At 41.8% G+C, this 18,320-nt stretch overlaps 1 protein-coding gene across 3 annotated transcripts in view; it reads left to right on the top strand.

Moving 5' to 3' along the window:
- The window catches only part of PRR5 (proline rich 5), a 167,414-nt gene that overhangs the window by 100,939 nt on the left and 48,155 nt on the right, over window positions 1–18,320 (top strand). For all 3 annotated transcript variants that reach the window (XM_073621934.1, XM_073621933.1, XM_073621935.1), the window contains one exon: window positions 11,723–11,803. In XM_073621934.1, the coding sequence (XP_073478035.1) occupies window positions 11,723–11,803 (81 nt within the window). The remainder of the gene's footprint in view (window positions 1–11,722; window positions 11,804–18,320) is intronic.

Below are 18,320 nucleotides of genomic sequence, written 5' to 3'. Positions count from 1 at the left end.
CATATCCTTGATAGCAAATATTCACTTTTTGAGCCCAGGTCCATAAATTGTTACTGGAACATGCAAAACACTTGTGAAGTCTTTCAACTTTTCTCCTCCTGGTGCTTGAGCTCTCTCATATAAGGGTCACTGAATAAATCAGACAATGTACAGTATGCAAGAGGAGACATTTGCTGTTTGCATCTGTCGCAGCTGTTTTATGTGTGGCTACATTTCTGAAGCCAAGAGGGATTTTTCCTTCTTTATGTACATTCAAGCAATGGTTCAGTGACAGCTGGAGCTTCCTGAGGTTTCCTTAAAGAACCTAAACCCTGACTATGCAGGGCAGAACATGAAGCTAAAGCAAGACAGGATCATGAGAAAGGTTTTCTTATCAGTAAGGGTGCTTTTGGGGGCAAGTTTTATTCCCAGAGCTCCTCCCAAAACCCAATTTTAAATGGAGCGTCTCTTTAATTTTTTTTTTTTTTTTAACTAATCCAAAAGTTACAAATCAGATTTTAGCCAGGCCACAGAATTTTCTTGACGCTGTTGCGTGTTTCTCGGTTGTCATGCTTTCAGACATTCGAGGTGATTTACTGGAATGCAAAGCACTGTAATCCGAAAGCGAATAATTAGTTCCATGTTCAGAGACCTAAGAAGTAGAGCCTCCTTCTGCAGTACAGGCTTTTTGGAGACCAGACATTTTTTAAAGCTGCTTGACTGTGTAAAGCAAAAGTGTGCCTGTCTCTGGTGCACACTGCATGCTGACATTCAGTTAAGTGGACTTTTCAGTTACTTTCTAAATCTGAATAAATTCCTAATGTCAAAACATACAGGATACAACATCAGTATAATTTTTCCAAAATGTTCCAGCTTTTATCATTAAAAAGCCATCCTTGAGGTCTATTCATTCACTTTGCTAAGCTGAGATGATGCCAGCATTTTGCTGCAGGCAAGGGAAAGCTTTTCTATATTCTTCTTTCCCCCAGTGACTTTTGTTAGGGTGGGAAAGATCATTTTTGAGATGCCTACCTGTCTTTAAATATGTCAGTTGCCACTAGAATCTGCGGAAAAATTTGTGGCAATTTGGCGGACAGGTTTTAGTGTCACATTTCCCAATGGCAATGGAAGTGATCGGAAGAAGATTTTAAAAGCGTTTTGTATATGTCTTGTTTAATTATTATGCCCAAGACTAGAAAATATTTTTTTTCCTTCTATAGTCAGGTAAAAATGTATATTTTGTATTTTCATGGGCAGGCAAAAGGTGGAGCGTCTGGTTTGGTTTTCTTTTGCCCCTCTGGTGAAAAAAATCAATTTGTTCAGACAGCTCAGTAGCTCAAGTCGAAATGTACAAGTGGGTGAGCGTAGTGACTGGATTCGTGACAGTATTTCTCCAGTCATCAAATCCAAAAACTATTAGTGATCTGGAGATCTGATTAGCTAGAGTTTCCAAGTCAAGTGTGGAGAGTTGCTAGCTAATAGTTTCACCTGATCCAGCCAAATACAGGTGGGTTGAGGCACTGTCACTTGACATTTATCATTTGGGGTGTTTGAGGAGGACCTGAAATAGTTTTGTGGTTTATTGAGATTTAGAATACTCGTGATGTTATTGATGCAGATTCACAGTATTTGCATGTAAGGAAGCTTAGCTTGCATCTAAATGTCAATGTGCAGGAGATTCAGCCGCTGCAGGGGGGGGGGGGGGATGAGTACTAGAAAAGCCTGCCCCTGCCACACCTCCTGTCCAGATTACCTTCTCTTCTGCTGCCCAGGCCCCCCTGGTTGTCCCCCCCCCCCCCCCCCAGCAGCGCTGCCAGCTTCCCCTCCTCTCTCTCCCACCAGCTACTGTGGGGGATTGTTTCAGGATGGAGTGTGGGGGAAGAGGCCAGTAAATATGTCATTTACCAGACCCTTCCTTTTCTGAATGAACGCAGTGAGTGATCCTTGCCGATCACACACTGTGTTTATTCATAACTGAAGCATAGTAGCCTGTGTTTACTATGCTTCAGTTTGTAAATGAACAGGAAGACTGTGCAGAGCTCTTCCCGTTCATTCATTCTATGCAACTGAGCCTACAGAGATAGAGAGTGAGTACTGTGTCCTCAGTCACTTTCTCTGTCTCAAAAGTGAGACATCAGAGGTTTCTTTAGACCCCTAATAGTTTACCAAAGCCCCTTAACAGGGCTGTTTAAAAAAATTGTAAAAATATTACACAATTCTAAAAAACTATTTTTAAAAAATCTGTAAAAATAATTATAAAAAAAATTGTAAAAAGATAAAAAAATATATGGGGACTCAGTGGCTGTATGAACACAGTCGCAGGTCCTAATTTGACAGGTGTGTAGGTGCGGGTGAGTGTCACGGAATGCACACTGTCTGTGTTTGGGGCTGTACACCTGCACCCACATGCCAGTCAAGTTAGGACCAGTGACTATGTTTATACAGCTGTTGCTTCACCATAGTGTAACATAGGCTGCCTGCACACAGCTTCAGCCTCATGCTGATTCACACTGTACAGGCCACAGCCTCCATGTCAATGAGCCCCAAGGCCTCATTCACACACAGAGCTTTGTTTATGAAATCAATACAGTTTTATCCTTTGGAGTTAGCAGGAATTTTGTAAGGTGTGTTGTGTTTGTGTCCACTAATAATTTTAGTGTATTTTTAGCAAACGTATAACTTTGATATTTTCAGGGGGGCCTGTCAGGTAGACTGTAGAGGGCCTGTGATTTTTAACAGCAGCATATATATATATTTGGACACAGGCACAATTTTCACACCTTTGGCTCTGTATGCCACCAGAATAAAATTAAAACGAAACAATCCAAATGAATTTGAAGTGCAGACTTTCAGCTTTAATTCAAGGGGTTGAACATAAATATCAAGTACAAATTTTAGGAACCGCAACCATTTTTATACACAGTCCCCCCATTTTTAGGGGCTCAAATGTAATTGGACATTTTAATATTTTGCTGAGAATCCTTTCCTGGCAATGTCTGCCTAAAGTCTGGAACCCATGGACATTACCAAGGACTGGGTTTCCTCCTTTCTGATGCTTTGCCAGGCTCTAACTGCAGCTGTCTTCAGTTGTTCTTTGTTTGTGGGTCTTTCTGCCTTTTAGTTTTGCCTTCAGCAAGTGAAATGCATGCTCAGTTGGGTTGAAATCAGGTGATTGACTCGGCCATTGCAGAATATTCCACTTCTTTTCCTTCAAAAGCTCCTGGGTTGCGTTTGCAGTGTGTTTTGGATCATTGTCTATCTGTACTGTGAAGTACCGTCCAATAAACTTTGCTGCATTTGGCTGAATCTAGGCTGACAGTATATCTCTAAACACTGCAGAGTTCATTTGGCTGCTTCTGTCTTTTGTCACATCATCAATAAACACCAATGACCCAGTGCCACTGGAAGCCATGCATGCCCATGCCATCACACTGCCTCCACCATGTTTTACAGATGACATTGTGTGCTTTGGATCATGAGCTGTTCCAAGCCTTCTCCACACTTTTTTCTTTCTGTCATTCTGGAAAGCAGATGGATTGTAAAGATCACCAGATTTTTCTCACAAAGGAAGTAATGCAAAGGGAACAAGATATTTTTAACACAGGTATGTGGTACAACACACGCATATCAGGAATATGAAATTTTGCGGCAACATACACCAAAACTAGTACATATCTAGTTCAGCTTTTCTATCAACTATTGATTCCCATTGATTCAAAAAACAAGGCACTGTGTACAGTCTCCTTTACATTACAGACAACTGAGTGACACAGAGCCCAGCCTACAGCATATGTGGACAAGGGGCCTACTTTGTTCTCATCGTACATGTCCTTCTTTAGACCCCTTTCACACTGAGGCAGTTTTCAGGCATTTTAGCGCTAGTAATAGCGACCGTAAAGTGCCTAAAACTGCCCCCCATTCTCTGCAATGGGTGCTTTCACACCCAGGCGGTGCGCTTGCGGGACGTTAGGAAAAGTCCTGCAAGCAGCATCTTTGGGGAAGTTTGGGAGTGCTGTACACAGCGCTCCCAAAATGCCCCTGCCCATTGCAATGAATGGGTAGCGCTTCGGAAGCACTGCAACACAAGAGTTTTTAACCCATTTTTGGAGTTAAAAGCGCCCCGCTAGTAGCCGAAAAGAGGCGTGAAAGCACCACTTAAACAGCGGTACAGTGCCGCTAAAATGAGCCGCGCTTTACCGCTAACAGCCGGCGCTTTCAGTGTGAAAGCAGCCCTATTCTTTGATATCTCTGCAGTGCAAATCAATATAGTACAATAAATAGAAACAAGTAAAAGTAATTGTGTAACAGGCCTCCTGTGCACATGTATAGCATTGACATGTTAGGTACACCCTTTACAGATAAGGTATGGGTTTTCATATTAGTCCTTGACAATTTTACCTTTCAGTCTAAAACCGGCCATTGAAGCAAAGAAAATCATTTGATTCCCCCATCAACATAATTACTGTTGATAGGGGATTGTTCTCCCAGTGCGCACTGTGATTATATCTAGTGGCTATAGCCGCTAGCAATAATCAGATGAAAAACCCGACAGGCTAGTTGTATCAAAGTTGATTGGATGATCAACTTAGGTACAATCAGCCTGCCCATATGTGGTTCGAATCTCGGCCATTCCCTGCTGAACTGGCCCGACTGAACTGTCTATGGCCGGCTTAATGTTCCTAGGACATTCACATGCAAGACAAGTGACCTTATCAGGATTTGAACCCAGAGCCTCAGTGCTGCAATTCAGTTATAATAATTACAGCGACAGCAGTCAGTGTAATGAAAAGAAAGACACCAACAGTTTAATGAGAATCTGAATTTTTAACCACCATGAAAAATACGAGAGATAATGAAAATATTTAGTGCTTTTTTGTCCTTAGAGTTCTCGAATGGGAGGGGTGAGTTAATGTACCCTTTTTTTTGTAGTGCGTCAATGGTTCCTTTCCTTGGAAGTGAAAAGATAGAAGAAGCCAGCTCAGAGTGATTCAGTATTCCCAGTTTCAGTTCCTGCCAAGGTTTCCAGACAAGGGTTCTGCTGGTTGTACAGATGCTGCAGTGTATTGCCCTAACAGAACCACATTGCAATTTTAGTTATAGGGGCTTGTCCTTAGAGTTTTTTCTTACTGACAATCCCCTAATAGCAGGGACATGCAGTCAGGGGATGCACCTGCCATGAACATAAAAAAAACAAAAAAAACCACAACAACAATCAAGCTTTGAGGGTCGTAGCCCAGCGACCTGGGGTTACAGAGAGCTGAAGTCCTACCTCACCACTGCTCAAAATTTTAGGCTCCTATCATCTATGGTTCCGAAGATATGGGGCTCCTTGTGCAGCCTGTCATAGTTACATAGTAGGTGAGGTTGAAAAAAGACACAAGTCCATCAAGTCCAACCTATGTGTGTGATTATGTGTCAGTATTACATTACATATCCCTGTATGTTGCGGTCATTCTGGTGATTATCTAATAGTTTCTTGAAGCTATCAATGCTCCCCGCTGAGACCACCGCCTGTGGAAGGGAATTCCACATCCTTGCCGCTCTTACAGTAAAGAACCCTCTACGTAGTTTAAGGTTAAACCTCTTTTCTTCTAATTGTAATGAGTGGCCACGAGTCTTGTTAAACTCTCTTCTGCGAAAAAGTTTTATCCCTATTGAGGGGTCACCAGTACAGTATTTGTAAATTGAAATCATATCCCCTCTCAAGCGTCTCTTCTCCAGAGAGAATACGTTCAGTAAGAAGCTACATACAGAGCAGCCGGTTTAAATACAAGCTGGCACACTCTGTGTGCAGCAGACAGAGGATGAGCTCACAGTGCCTCTCCTCACTTCTTGTCAGAGGCACTGAGCTCAATGGACAGCTTGGAGCCTTGGACCAATGGTAAAGCACCATTGGAACAAGCTGTGCAATAAAAATGCTGCAGTGGAGGCAGTCCTCTCATTGCAATGTCATAGAAGGGGGCATGTGTCTAAAAGACACATGCTCCCTTCCAGCCCAGCCCTCTTAACTACAAGGAAAAAACATGGATTTATGGGTAAAAGATTTACCCATAATCCCATGTTTTTCTCACAGTTAAGAGGGAGAATGAGAATCTGCTGTTGCTGAAAAGGTAATGTTATAATCAAGCTAAATCATATATATTATGTTATGTGTTATAACATAATAATTTTATAGCAGTTAACTTTATATTATTGGATGGATTGACCAGGCAGACATATTAGTGTCTATGGTTTTGGAATGTTATGTTCAGCAAGCCCATCAAGGTGTGATGGTCAGGTGTCTTCTTTTTTAGCACTAAATGCATCTCACCACTAAAGGATAAGGCAGATTTTTCAACCCTGGTCAGAATATTACATGTGAATTGAATAATTCACGTTTAACCTTTAATAAGTGACACCATCTCTTTGAATACCGAGAAATGATTAAATCATACTGTTGAGATGTCTGAACCACACTGGCCTCTATTCAGGGAAACACATAAACCTGAGTGTAGCTGTGTCTTTAGGAAACTACTGTTTGCTTTCAAAACTGTTATCCTGTAAAGTCATATTCAGGAAATATGTGGGCTGTGGCATATTAGAATTTAAAGACAAAATCTGATGCCTATCATTTATTAAGATATATACTTAAAGGTCAGTAGATGATAGGGAGTTAAGGCCTTAGGGACTCTATTGGGGAGATCTCTGCACACCATGTCTGCACACCTGCTGGGCCCATTATGGGGGGGTTTACACCGTCCCTTCACTGAGTTTCTCGGTCTGTACACCTACTTTGCCTATTGTGAGGGGCTCTCACCATCCCTTCTCGGAGGTCTCGGGTCTGTACACTTGCTGTGATCATTGTGAGGGGCTCCCACTGTACGTGAACTCAGTTCCTGAGGCTATACATCTATTTTGAGGGGCTCCCATCATCTTTGCATTGAGTTTGGAGGTCTTCCCACCTGCTGTGCTCATTATGAAGGGTTCCCATCATACCTGTGCAAAACCATTGCACAAAGCAGGTAAGTATAATAATATGTTTGTTATTTAAAAAAAATGTCTAAAGAATCACTTTAATGTAAATATACACTCACTGGCCACTTTATTAGGTACGCCTTACTAGTACCGGGTTGGACCCCTTTTGCCTTCAGAACTGCCTTAATTCTTCATGGCATAGATTCAACAAGGTGTTGGAAACATTCTTCAGAGATTTTGGTCCATATTGACAATGATAACATTACTCAGTTGCTGCAGATTAGTCGGCTGCACATCCATGAGAATCTCCCATTCCATCACATCCCAAAGGTGCTCTATTGGATTGAGATCTGATGACTGTGGGGGGCATTGGAGTACAGTGATCTCATTGTCATGTCCCTGCTGGAAGGAGCCATCAGAAGATGAGTACACTGTAGTCATAAAGGGATGGACATGTCAGCAACAATACTCAGGTAGGCCGTGGCGTTTAAACAATATTCAATTGGTACTAAGGGGCTGAAGGGGCCCAAGATAATATCCTCCACACCATTACACCACCAGCCTAAACCGTTGATACAAGGCAGGATGGATCAAAGCTTTCATGATGTTTACGCCAAATTCTGACCCTACCATCTGAATGTCGCAGCTGAAATCGAGACTCATTAGACAAATTGTCCAATTTTGGTGAGCCTGTGTGAATTGTAGCCTCAGTTTCCTGTTCTTAGCTGACAGGAGTGGCAATCAGTGTGGTCTTCTGCTGCTGTAGCCCATCTGCTTCAAGATTTGATGTGTTGTGTTGATTTGAGTTACTGTTGCCTTTCTATCATCTCGAACCAGTCTGACCATTCACCTCTGATATCAACAAGGCATTTTTGTCCCCGCAACTGCCATTCAATGGATATTTTCTCTTTTTTGGACCATTCTGTGTAAACCCTAGAGCTGGTTGTGCGTGAAAATCCCAATACATCAGCAGTTTTAGAAATACTCAGACGAGCCCTTCTGGCACCAACAACCATGCCACGTTCAAAGTCACTTAAATCCCATTTCTTCCCCATTCTAATGCATGGTTTGAACTTAAGCAAGTCATCTTCACCATGTCTAGATGCCTGAATGCATTGAATTGCTCCCATTTGATTGCCTGATTAGCAATTTATGTTACCAAGCAATTGAACACATGTATCTAATAAAGTGGCTGGTGAGTGTAGTTCTAGTTGTTTCTTTGGAGCAGGTTTATATACAGGACTCTACAGACAGTTTGCATTGTTGACATACAATGTACCACCCAAACTTTGAGATCCTTAACCCTTTATTAGGACAGACAGTGTGCACATCTAGTTTACAACTGATAATAAGATCTGCCAGCACAGTGAAGGCAGTGTTAATTATTGTAAACATAACCCTATAAACCTCCCTCTTAGCATAACATAGAAGAGAAAAGATAAGAAAGATTTTTTTTACCAAGTAAAAGGGGACGTAGCAAATGGTATTTTTAGTTTATGCTCTTTGAATAGGAATATGTACCAAATTAAAAGTAAATGTTATAATAATTTGGCTGCAAACGTGGAAACACACTTTAAGCCAGAGCAGCATCGTCTTTACTCACCTACTCATTGTAAATAGCTGGTGGTATTTTAGCACTGGCGATGTAGGAGGACTGGCTGTCATGTCTCATAATTTTGCCACCCGTGTACTGTAAAGGACTCGGCTCCCAGGATGACTTTGTTCTCGCTGTCACACAAGCCTGCACTCTACGGTGTCATGAAATGAGACAGTTTAGCTCAGTTGAATTTATCATTTTGACAACCATTTTCCTAATGATAAGGAGGTGAGTTGCCATCTAGATAAAGGAAGGCCCGTAGATGTGGTGTATCTGGATTTTGCAAAAGCATTTGACACAGTTCCCCATAAACGTTTACTGTACAAAATAAGGTGCGTTGGCATGGACCATAGGGTGAGTACATGGATTGAAAACTGGCTACAAGGGTGAGTTCAGAGGGTGGTGATAAATGGGGAGTACTCGGAATGGTCAGGGGTGGGTAGTGGGGTCCCCCAGGGTTCTGTGCTGGGACCAATCCTATTTAATTTGTTCATAAATGACCTGGAGGATGGGATAAACAGTTCCATCTCTGTATTTGCAGACGATACTAAGCTAAGCAGGGCAATAACTTCTCAGCAGGATGTGGAAATCTTGCAAAAAGACCTGAACAAATTAATGGGGTGGGCGACTACATGGCAAATGAGGTTCAATGTAGAAAAATGTAAAATAATGCATTTGGGTGTCAAAAATATGAATGCAATCTATACACTGGGGGGAGAACCTCTGGGGGAATCTAGGATGGAAAAGGACTTGGGGGTCCTAGTGGATGATAGGCTCAGCAATGGCATGCAATGCCAAGCTGCTGCTAATAAAGCAAACAGAATATTGGCATGCATTAAAAGGGGGATCAACTGCAGAGATAAAACGATAATTCTCCCGCTCTACAAGACTCTGGTCCGCCCGCACCTGGAGTATGCTGTCCAGTTCTGGGCACCAGTCCTCAGGAGGGACGTACTGGAAATGGAGCGAGTACAAAGAAGGGCAACAAAGCTAATAAAGGGTCTGGAGGATCTTAGTTATGAGGAAAGGTTGCGAGCACTGAACTTATTCTCTCTGGAGAAGAGACGCTTGAGAGGGGATATGATTTCAATTTACAAATACTGTACTGGTGACCCCACAATAGGGATAAAACTTTTTCGCAGAAGAGAGTTTAATAAGACTCGTGGCCACTCATTGCAATTAGAGGAAAAGAGGTTTAACCTTAAACTACGTAGAGGGTTCTTTACTGTAAGAGCGGCAAGGATGTGGAATTCCCTTCCACAGGCGGTGGTCTCAGCGGGGAGCATTGATAGCTTCAAGAAACTATTAGATAATCACCTGAATGACCGCAATATACAGGGATATGTAATGTAATACTGACACATAATCACACACATAGGTTGGACTTGATGGACTTGTGTCTTTTTTCAACCTCACCTACTATGTAACTATGTAAGATTCCCCCATCTGTCTGGGCATGTTTTACAAGGCATCACTTCAGTTATTATACCTAACAACATACACTGCCAGCTCTGAGCAGGGAAATCTGGGTTGACACTTTCTACATTCTCTATACAGTTATTACATCCTCTCTAATAAGGCTTACCTGTAGGTACTGTAAATATCTCCTAAACCTGCGCGGTTTAAGAGATTTACCATATACACTTGCGCCGATAACATCAACGCATGCGCACTGAAGAAACGGCTCGATCGTGCCGTTTCTAAAGGGCCTGTGCCATGACCAACGGCTCCCGTGTGCATGTGTATGTCATCACGGCTCCGGCCAATCACCACGCCGGAGCCCGCAAACCCGAAAATAACTCTGCCGGTCATATCGGTGTACGGGGACCGCTGCAACAGCTTTAATCTAAGGTATTTCATAATGAGCTAGTATGCGATGCATACTAGCTCATTATGCCTTTTGTCTTGCAGGTTTTTTTTTTTGTTTTTTATATGGGTTTACAACCACTTTAAAAGAACTAAAATACAGCACTTTGCCCATTGGCCTACCTTTTTCAACATGTCCCCAATAATAATCAATAACATACTTTTGGTAAAGTCTAGACTCTATGCAAACCCAAAAACTCATGAACGCGCACTCTTAAACTTTTTTTGATGATAGATCAAGAGAGGAAAGGCTAAATGATTATAATAAGAGCAGGGATGCGGATTCTTCCAAATGAATGAATGAATGAATTAATGATTTGTAAAGCGCTGCAAATGCGAACTGATGCCTCAAGGCCCTAGATGCGTTCTCTGTAGGCAGCCTCTAGAAAAGGAAGGTCTTTAGTTTTTTCCTGAAGGCCTGGTGGTTTTCTTCCATGCGGATGTTAGTTGGAAGAGCATTCCATAGTCGAGGTCCTTGGACTGCGAATCGTCGTTCTCCCTTTACTTTGTAGCGGTATTTGGGAACGATAAGGAGGTTTTGGTTAGCTGATCGAAGACTGCGATTCGGTGTGTAGTGTTTTATTTTTTCCCAGAGATATAGCGGAGCGTTTCCTTGTATGCATTTGTGGGTGAGGCAGAGGGTCTTGAATGTGATCCGATTCTTCACAGTTAGCCAATGTAGGCTCTTTAGGGATGGGGAGATGGATTTGTATTTTGGATGAGTTGCAAACGCGCAAGCTGATATTGTGGTAGTCCTATGTAGAGCGAATTTGCGTAGTCGAGTCGGGAATTGATGATTGTTCCCACAACTGCCGCTTTGTCCTCTTCTGGGATGAAGGGGATGAGTCTGCGTAGCAGGCGGAGGAGATGGTGGGATCCGCTCACCACTGAGCCTATTTGTGCATCCATTGTCATTCCTGAGTCAAAGATGACTCCGAGACTCTTGGCTTTGGTGCTAGGAGAGATGGTCTATCCGAGGATGGTGGGAGGTGTCCACGGAGTCTTTATTTTGGAATTTTTGTTGGCTTGCAGGAGAAGAAGTTCTGTTTTTGATCCGTTGAGTTTGAGGGAAATGCCCATCCATTACTGACTACTTGCCTTTATTATTGCCACAGACCTCTTGATAAACTTGCCCTGTTATCCTTACCTCTTGCATTGTTTGGTTGGGTAATCCTTTTCTTATGGTAATTCAGCTGACTTCAAGTACAACATTGTATTTGAAATATAAAATTGTACTCAAATTCTCTGGTGGCTGTAATAAATGTTAAAATCGCTGGGGTGAAAACTTTGATAGAACTGCTTCTAATGCCATATGCTTCTTTTCAGCATCCACAATGGTGTAATATCCGTGTTTCAGAAGAAAGGACTTCAGGATCATGAACTCTACAACCTCAATGAAGGGGTCCGGTGAGTGAGGAGCTTATGGATACTGAATTTAACTACAATACTAAATGGGGATAACATCAAGGGAAGACTGAGAACCGCTGGCTGGCTGGAGGTGGTGGGCCAATACAAACAAGTGGTCCTTTCCTGGTAGGGATAAAATTCTGCAGGTTAATGTTTACCTCCTGAGGTGTTCTATGGCACCTCATTAATTAGTGGGCATAGTGAAAGATTGAGGTTCATAACGAATATAGTTGATTGTGACACATTTCACATCTTTCGGCATCAGACTTTGCAGCTCCTGGCATTCAGTCCTGTGACATCTCAGTGCCACAAAGAAAGTTGGAAGTCCATAATCACAGGTTCTAACAGCTAGCTAGCTATACCGTGTAATGCCAGCAAGGCCACCAACCCAACAGATGCCCCCAGTTCAGTCTTCCTTGGATAACATAACACTTACCATCATATATACAGGAAAAGGGTAGAACAGTTTTAGTCTGCAGACATTTTAGATTAATAATATTAATTTTACCTAAACATGTGACTTTCAAAAAAAAAAATCTTGCCTGCTGTTTCTTATCATTTCATAAGCATATTTCATATTATGCTTAATAATTTTGAGAAAGAACATCAAATACAGAATCTATTGTTTTGCATTACAAGGAAATTTGTCATAAGAGGAGCAGAAGTTGTCATTGTGGACCTCTTCTTTTGATAATGCTGGTTGCCTGGCTGTCAAGCTGATTCTTTCACTTTAATAAATTAAGTCACTGACCTGAAACAAGTATGCCGGCAAGAACTTCCACCATTCATCTGTCCTTTTTTTGGTCCGCGCATTTGTTCTGGTTAAAGGGTCATTCAAATTCATGTGTTACCTCAACATGCGGACCGTGATGGAGTGCTTTGCGTTACCATTTATTTTGAACAGAAATGTAACGCTTTAATGGCAACCAATACACCAGCACTGCAGCACACCACAGCATACATACTGTTCATTACAGAGTATTGCAAAAAATATGGATTTTTTGGGCCGTTGTCATGTGTTGCCAGGCAGACCATTCATTAAAAAAAAAATTATTGTATATAGATGGCATATTCCATCTGGGGATACCAGGATTTAGAGAGTGTCAGTTCTGCCTCAGCCTGGATGACAATTTATTATAAAAATAATGAAAACATTGACTAAGATCCTCAAACTGGAAACTATAATGAAGTCCGACAATGAATATAAATCACACAGCGTATCTTCCATCAGATAATAGATGGGGAAAGTATGTTTGTATTATGAGTCATGGTATAGTGACATTATGATTTACAGAACTGCCTGACCAAGATCATTTCATTGAATCCGTGAATACAGATGAAATGATGAAACTTAGAGGAAATATGTGTCAGTTTTGGGAGGGTAAGAAATGTATAGCTATCCTGTTTCTCTGCGCCCTCCCCTCCTTCTCTCCCTTAAGATTGCCATATATGTATTGTTTTGTGATCAATCTAAGTATAATAATTGATTCACCATCGATTTGAAAGAAATATTCTATTAAAAAAATTATCATTTAATTGTCTGACGTATACAGATATTAATTTGATCATTCAGTTGATACAATTCTGCCACAGCCAATCAACTTGCTAGTGTAAAAAAAAAAAAAAACATAAAAGCTCTCTAAATCAATGAAATAAACGGTCTGTGGTTTACGATTCTTATCCCATTATTTTAGTTGCATTGAATGATCATCCCAATATGTGTGTGCCCACTTTTATTCTCATTCTTTTTTATCTCTCCTCCACTCTTTTACTTTCCTAGACAAACAAAAAGAAGAGCCCCCTGTGATCAGACCAGAGCAGCACTCAGTCCCCAATAATTCAGAACAACAAAAAACTGAGAACAATTGGCCCAAGGGACTTTAGGGAGTGGTGCTCTATAAAATAGTACAGCAAATGTATAACAATACAAAATGTATTTAGATTTACATAAAAAACAACAAGTACATATTCACATTCATTGTGTAAAAGTAAGGTCACTGTTGCACCAATTCTCAAAAGCTGCGGATAACCACAGCAGGGGTTTTCCACCGGAAGCTGAGGGTAGCTGGTGACCTGGAGGCTGGGCAGAAAAAGGGGGCAAGACCCACACTGCAGAACCCCTGAGAAAAAATGTTTTTTATCAGTAAGACCTTAGGTGAAATTCTAAAAAAAATACGAATATGTACTTGTTGTTTTTTATGTAAATCTGAATAAATTTTGTATATTTATACATTTGCTATACTATTTTAAAGAGCACCACTCCCTAAAGTCCCTAAGTCCCTTAGGCAAATTGTTCTCTGTTTTTGGTCTTTTTCTTTCCTTCCTTCTTTTTCTCTCTCTCACCACTTCTGTGTCCCTTTCTTGTCTTCTTTCTTGTTGGTACCAGTGGCGGCTGGTGTAAAAATTTTTTTTGGGGGGGGGGGGGGGGGGGGGCGGGAAACAGTATGCCACCCCTGGTCGGTAGCACTTAACCCATCACCGGCAGCTACCCCCTGCTTGGTGGTGGTGGCCTCCCGTTCTCCCGTTCTACATCATCGGCGACTTCCCTGGGGTGCCGACATTGCAGGCTCCCTGAACAGGTAAGTGTCCATATATTAAAAGTCAGCAGCTGCAGTATTTGTAGCTGCTGACTTTAAATTTTTCGTGGGGGGGCTGGACCCCCTCTTTAAGTTAGTGATTACAATTACTGGTAGCCCCACTGTAATAGCAAGATATACCATGCAGTGTCTTTATTTTTTTTTAAATCATGCAGCTAAATACCTTCTTTCACATTGTCGGTGTGCAGTCATGTGACCACCAGCTGCTCTACTTCCCCGATCTGAGGACTACAGCAGGAGGGGCTGAGATTCCCCTCTGACGTCAACCTGGTGGTCACATGACTGCACGACGATGATGTGAAAGAAGGTATTTAGCTGCATGATTTAAAAAAAACAAAGATATTGCACAATATATCTTGTTATTGCATAGGGGCTGCCAGTAATTGTAATCTCTAAGTTTACATGCACATCTAATAGTGGCCGGAGGGGAGGGACGGGGAGGAGATGATTCACGCACTAGGAACTGGGTGCCAAAAATATGAATGCAAGTTACTCACTAGGGGGAGAAGAACCTCTGGGGTTATCTAGGATGGAAAAGGACCTGGGGGTCCTAGTAGAGGATAGGCTCAGCAATGGCATGCAATGCCAGGCTGCTGCAAGCAAAGCCAACAGAATATTGGCATGCAACTCCCACTCTACAAGACTCTGGCCACACCTTGAGTATGCCGCCTAGTTCTCGACACCAGTCCTCAGGAAGGATGTGCTGGAACTGGAGAGAGTCCAGAGAGGGGCAACAAAGCTAAGAAAGGGGCTGGAGGACCTCAGCTATGGGGAAAGACTACAAGCATTGAACCTATTCTCTCTGGAGAAGAGACGCTTGAGAGGGGATATGATATAAATGTACAAATGCCATACTGGTGACCCTAGCATAGGGAAAAAACTATTCAGTGAAAGGGAATTTAAAAACACATGCGGCCATTCACTAAAATTGGAAGAGAAGCAGTTTAACCCTAAACTTCCTTGAGGGTTCTTTACTGTCAAAGTGGTAAGGATGTGGAATTCTCTTCCACAAGCAGTGGTATCAGCAGGAAGAGCAGATAGTTTAAAAAAACTATTAAATGGTCTTAACGACCACAACATACAGGGGTATAAGATGTAATATTGACATAAACACATACACACACCATAGGTTGAACTGGATCAACTGGTGTCTTTTTTCAGCCTCACCAATTATGTAACTATGTAACTGACAGGCAGGCAAGGAGGGGGAGAGGAGAGAGACTCTCAACATAGCGGGGTGACAGAGGCACGAAAATCATGGATCAGCGGCAATGATTACCGTGGTCAGCACACACAGGGACACAGGAATAGGCAGGATCAACCAGGTATTTTACAGCATGGAAAGGAACAAATAACACAAGCACTGTGCTGTTTAATGTGCTTTTTTTTTCTTTTTTTTAATTAGGGTTACAACTGCTTTAACCACTGTGCTGCTTTCTTTCTTTTTCTCTTTCTCTCTCTCCTTCTCTTTCCCTCTCTATCCTCTTTCTTTCTTTCTTTCTTTCTTTCTTTCTTTCTTTCTTTCTTTCTTTCTTTCTTTCTTTCTTTCTTTCTTTCTTTCTTTCTTTCTTTCTTTCTTTCTTTTCTCTCCCCAACCTCCTTCTTTTTTGTCAACCCATGTTTCTCCTTTTCTCCCTTCTCTTTGTCTCTATCCTTTGCTATGACTTCTCTGCTCTATCTCTTTCTGATTATGATCTTCTCACACATCAGACCTGAAATCACTGATAGTCACAAGTACCATGACTAATAGCAACGATGACCATATCATTAGTGCTTGTTACATCATTCAGCTGTGAAATTGTTAGCTTTCCTTTTGGTGTATCCTTGTCTAACAGCCTGTTGGAATTCTATTAGTGCCCCCATGTTGACCTTAAGCCAGCCATAGATGGTGCGATTTTCTTTCTTGCAACCCCTGGTTACAGGAAATAAAATTGCTAAATTCCACCATCAACACAGTCAATGTTCATGGGGAATCCCTCCTATGGAGCCATTGTGTTCTCCTGGTGAGGGGACAGGGGATGCTGTCACTGTTAGTGGCTATAATAGCCACTAGCAATAATAACATGTAAAATCCAACAAGCTGGTTGTAACTTGGGAATATTCAGTCTGCCCATACGTGGTTCCAATCATGTTTCCAATCCCTGCCAAGATTCGAACCATCTATGGTCAGCTTTGTTGTCATACACAGAATGCAGTAACCCATAGCCACCAAACTTGCAGTGCTCTATCTTGGATCTGACTTTGGCTGGGGATTTTGCACTTTGAATGACATCCTTGCTGTCTGCACTTTTTAAGTGACAATAAAGAGCTGTCCAGTTGGGAAAAGACTCTTGGATAAAATGTCATTATAAGTATTGTTGCATCCCTGGCCTTCTGACACATTCCGCTGTTTCCATATCTCTGATTAGCCTGCGATAGTAATTTCCCACAAGGCCACAGGTCTATATCCGGAGATATTGCCATCTGATAATGACGGCTGTTTGGCATGCGGCTGAGGAAGCCGTAAATCTTTCCCGTTAGTTAAATATGACCAGAGAGGAATCGCCAACATGATCTTGTTTACTTTAAGGAACATTCAGGAAGAAATTTAATGCAGAGGTTCTGTGAGTGCTGAGCCGGATTTCCAGGTAGCTGAAGACAGGTTTATTTACGGATGGTTATCAGAGAAGGCTGTTACTGATTCACAAAGCTTGTGACCGTCAAAATATGAGTAAGCCATTCCTAAAGAAATGTACTTTTCACTGTCTATTTATTTTACTAATTTCTATAGCAATTAAAGTTGAACTCAAGGCAAATATAAAAGACTGCAGCACAGTATTCGTGAATACATCTTTTTTTTTTTTAAAGCAGTGTACAGTGCCTTGATAAAGTATACATTTTGTCAGGTTACAACCAAAAACGTAAATGTATTTTATTGGGATTTTATGTGATAGACCAACACAAAGTGGCACATAATTGTGAAGTGCAAGGATAAATGATAAATGGTATTCAAATTTTTTTACAAATAAATATGTGAAAAGTGTGGCGTACATTTGTATTCAGCCTCCCTGAGTCAATACTTTGTAGAATCACCTTTCACTGCAATTACAGATGCAAGTCTTTTTGGGGATGTCTCTACCAGCTTTGCACATCTAGAGAATGACAGTTTTGCTCATTCTTCTTGGCAAAATAGCTTAAGCTCTGTCAGCAGTTTTCAAGTCTTGCCACAGATTCTCAATTGCATTTAGTTCTGGACTTTGGCCGGCCATTCTAACACATGAATATGCTTTGATCTACGATTCCATTGTAGTTCTGGCTGTATTTTTAGTGGTGGTTGTCTTGCTGAAAGGTGAACCTCCACCCCAGTCTCAAGTGTTTTGCAGACTCTAACAGGTTTTCTTCTAAGACCACCCTGTATTTGGCTCCCTCCATCTTCAACTCTGACCAGCTTCCCTGTCCCTGCTGAAGAAAAGCATCCCCACAACATGATGCTGCCACCACCATGTTTCACGGTGGGGATGGTGTGTTCAGAGTGATGTGCAGTGTTAGTTTTCCGCCACACATAGCATTTTCCTTTTAGGCTAAAAAGTTCAATTTTGGTCTCATCTGACCAGAGCACCTTCTTCCACATGTTTGCTGTGTCACCCACATGGCTTCTCGCAAACTGCAAACGGGACTTCTTATGGCTTTCTTTCAACAATGGCTTTCTTCTTGCCACTCTTCCATAAAGGCCAGATTTGTGGAGTGCACAACTAATAGTTGTCCTGTGGACAGATTCTCCCACCTGAGCTGTAGATCTCTGCAGTTCCTCCAGAGTTACCATGGGCCTCTTGGCTGCTTCTCTGATTAATGCTCTCCTTGCCCAGCCTTTCAGTTTAGGTAGATGGCAATGTCTTGGTAGGTTCGTAGATGTGCCATACTCTTTTCATTTTTGGATGATG

The sequence above is a fragment of the Aquarana catesbeiana genome, linkage group LG03, assembly GCF_042186555.1.
Source record: "Aquarana catesbeiana isolate 2022-GZ linkage group LG03, ASM4218655v1, whole genome shotgun sequence".
Lineage (NCBI taxonomy): Eukaryota > Metazoa > Chordata > Amphibia > Anura > Ranidae > Aquarana > Aquarana catesbeiana.
The sequence above is the reverse complement of the archived record's forward strand: the minus strand, read 5'-3'. Positions and strand labels throughout refer to the sequence as shown.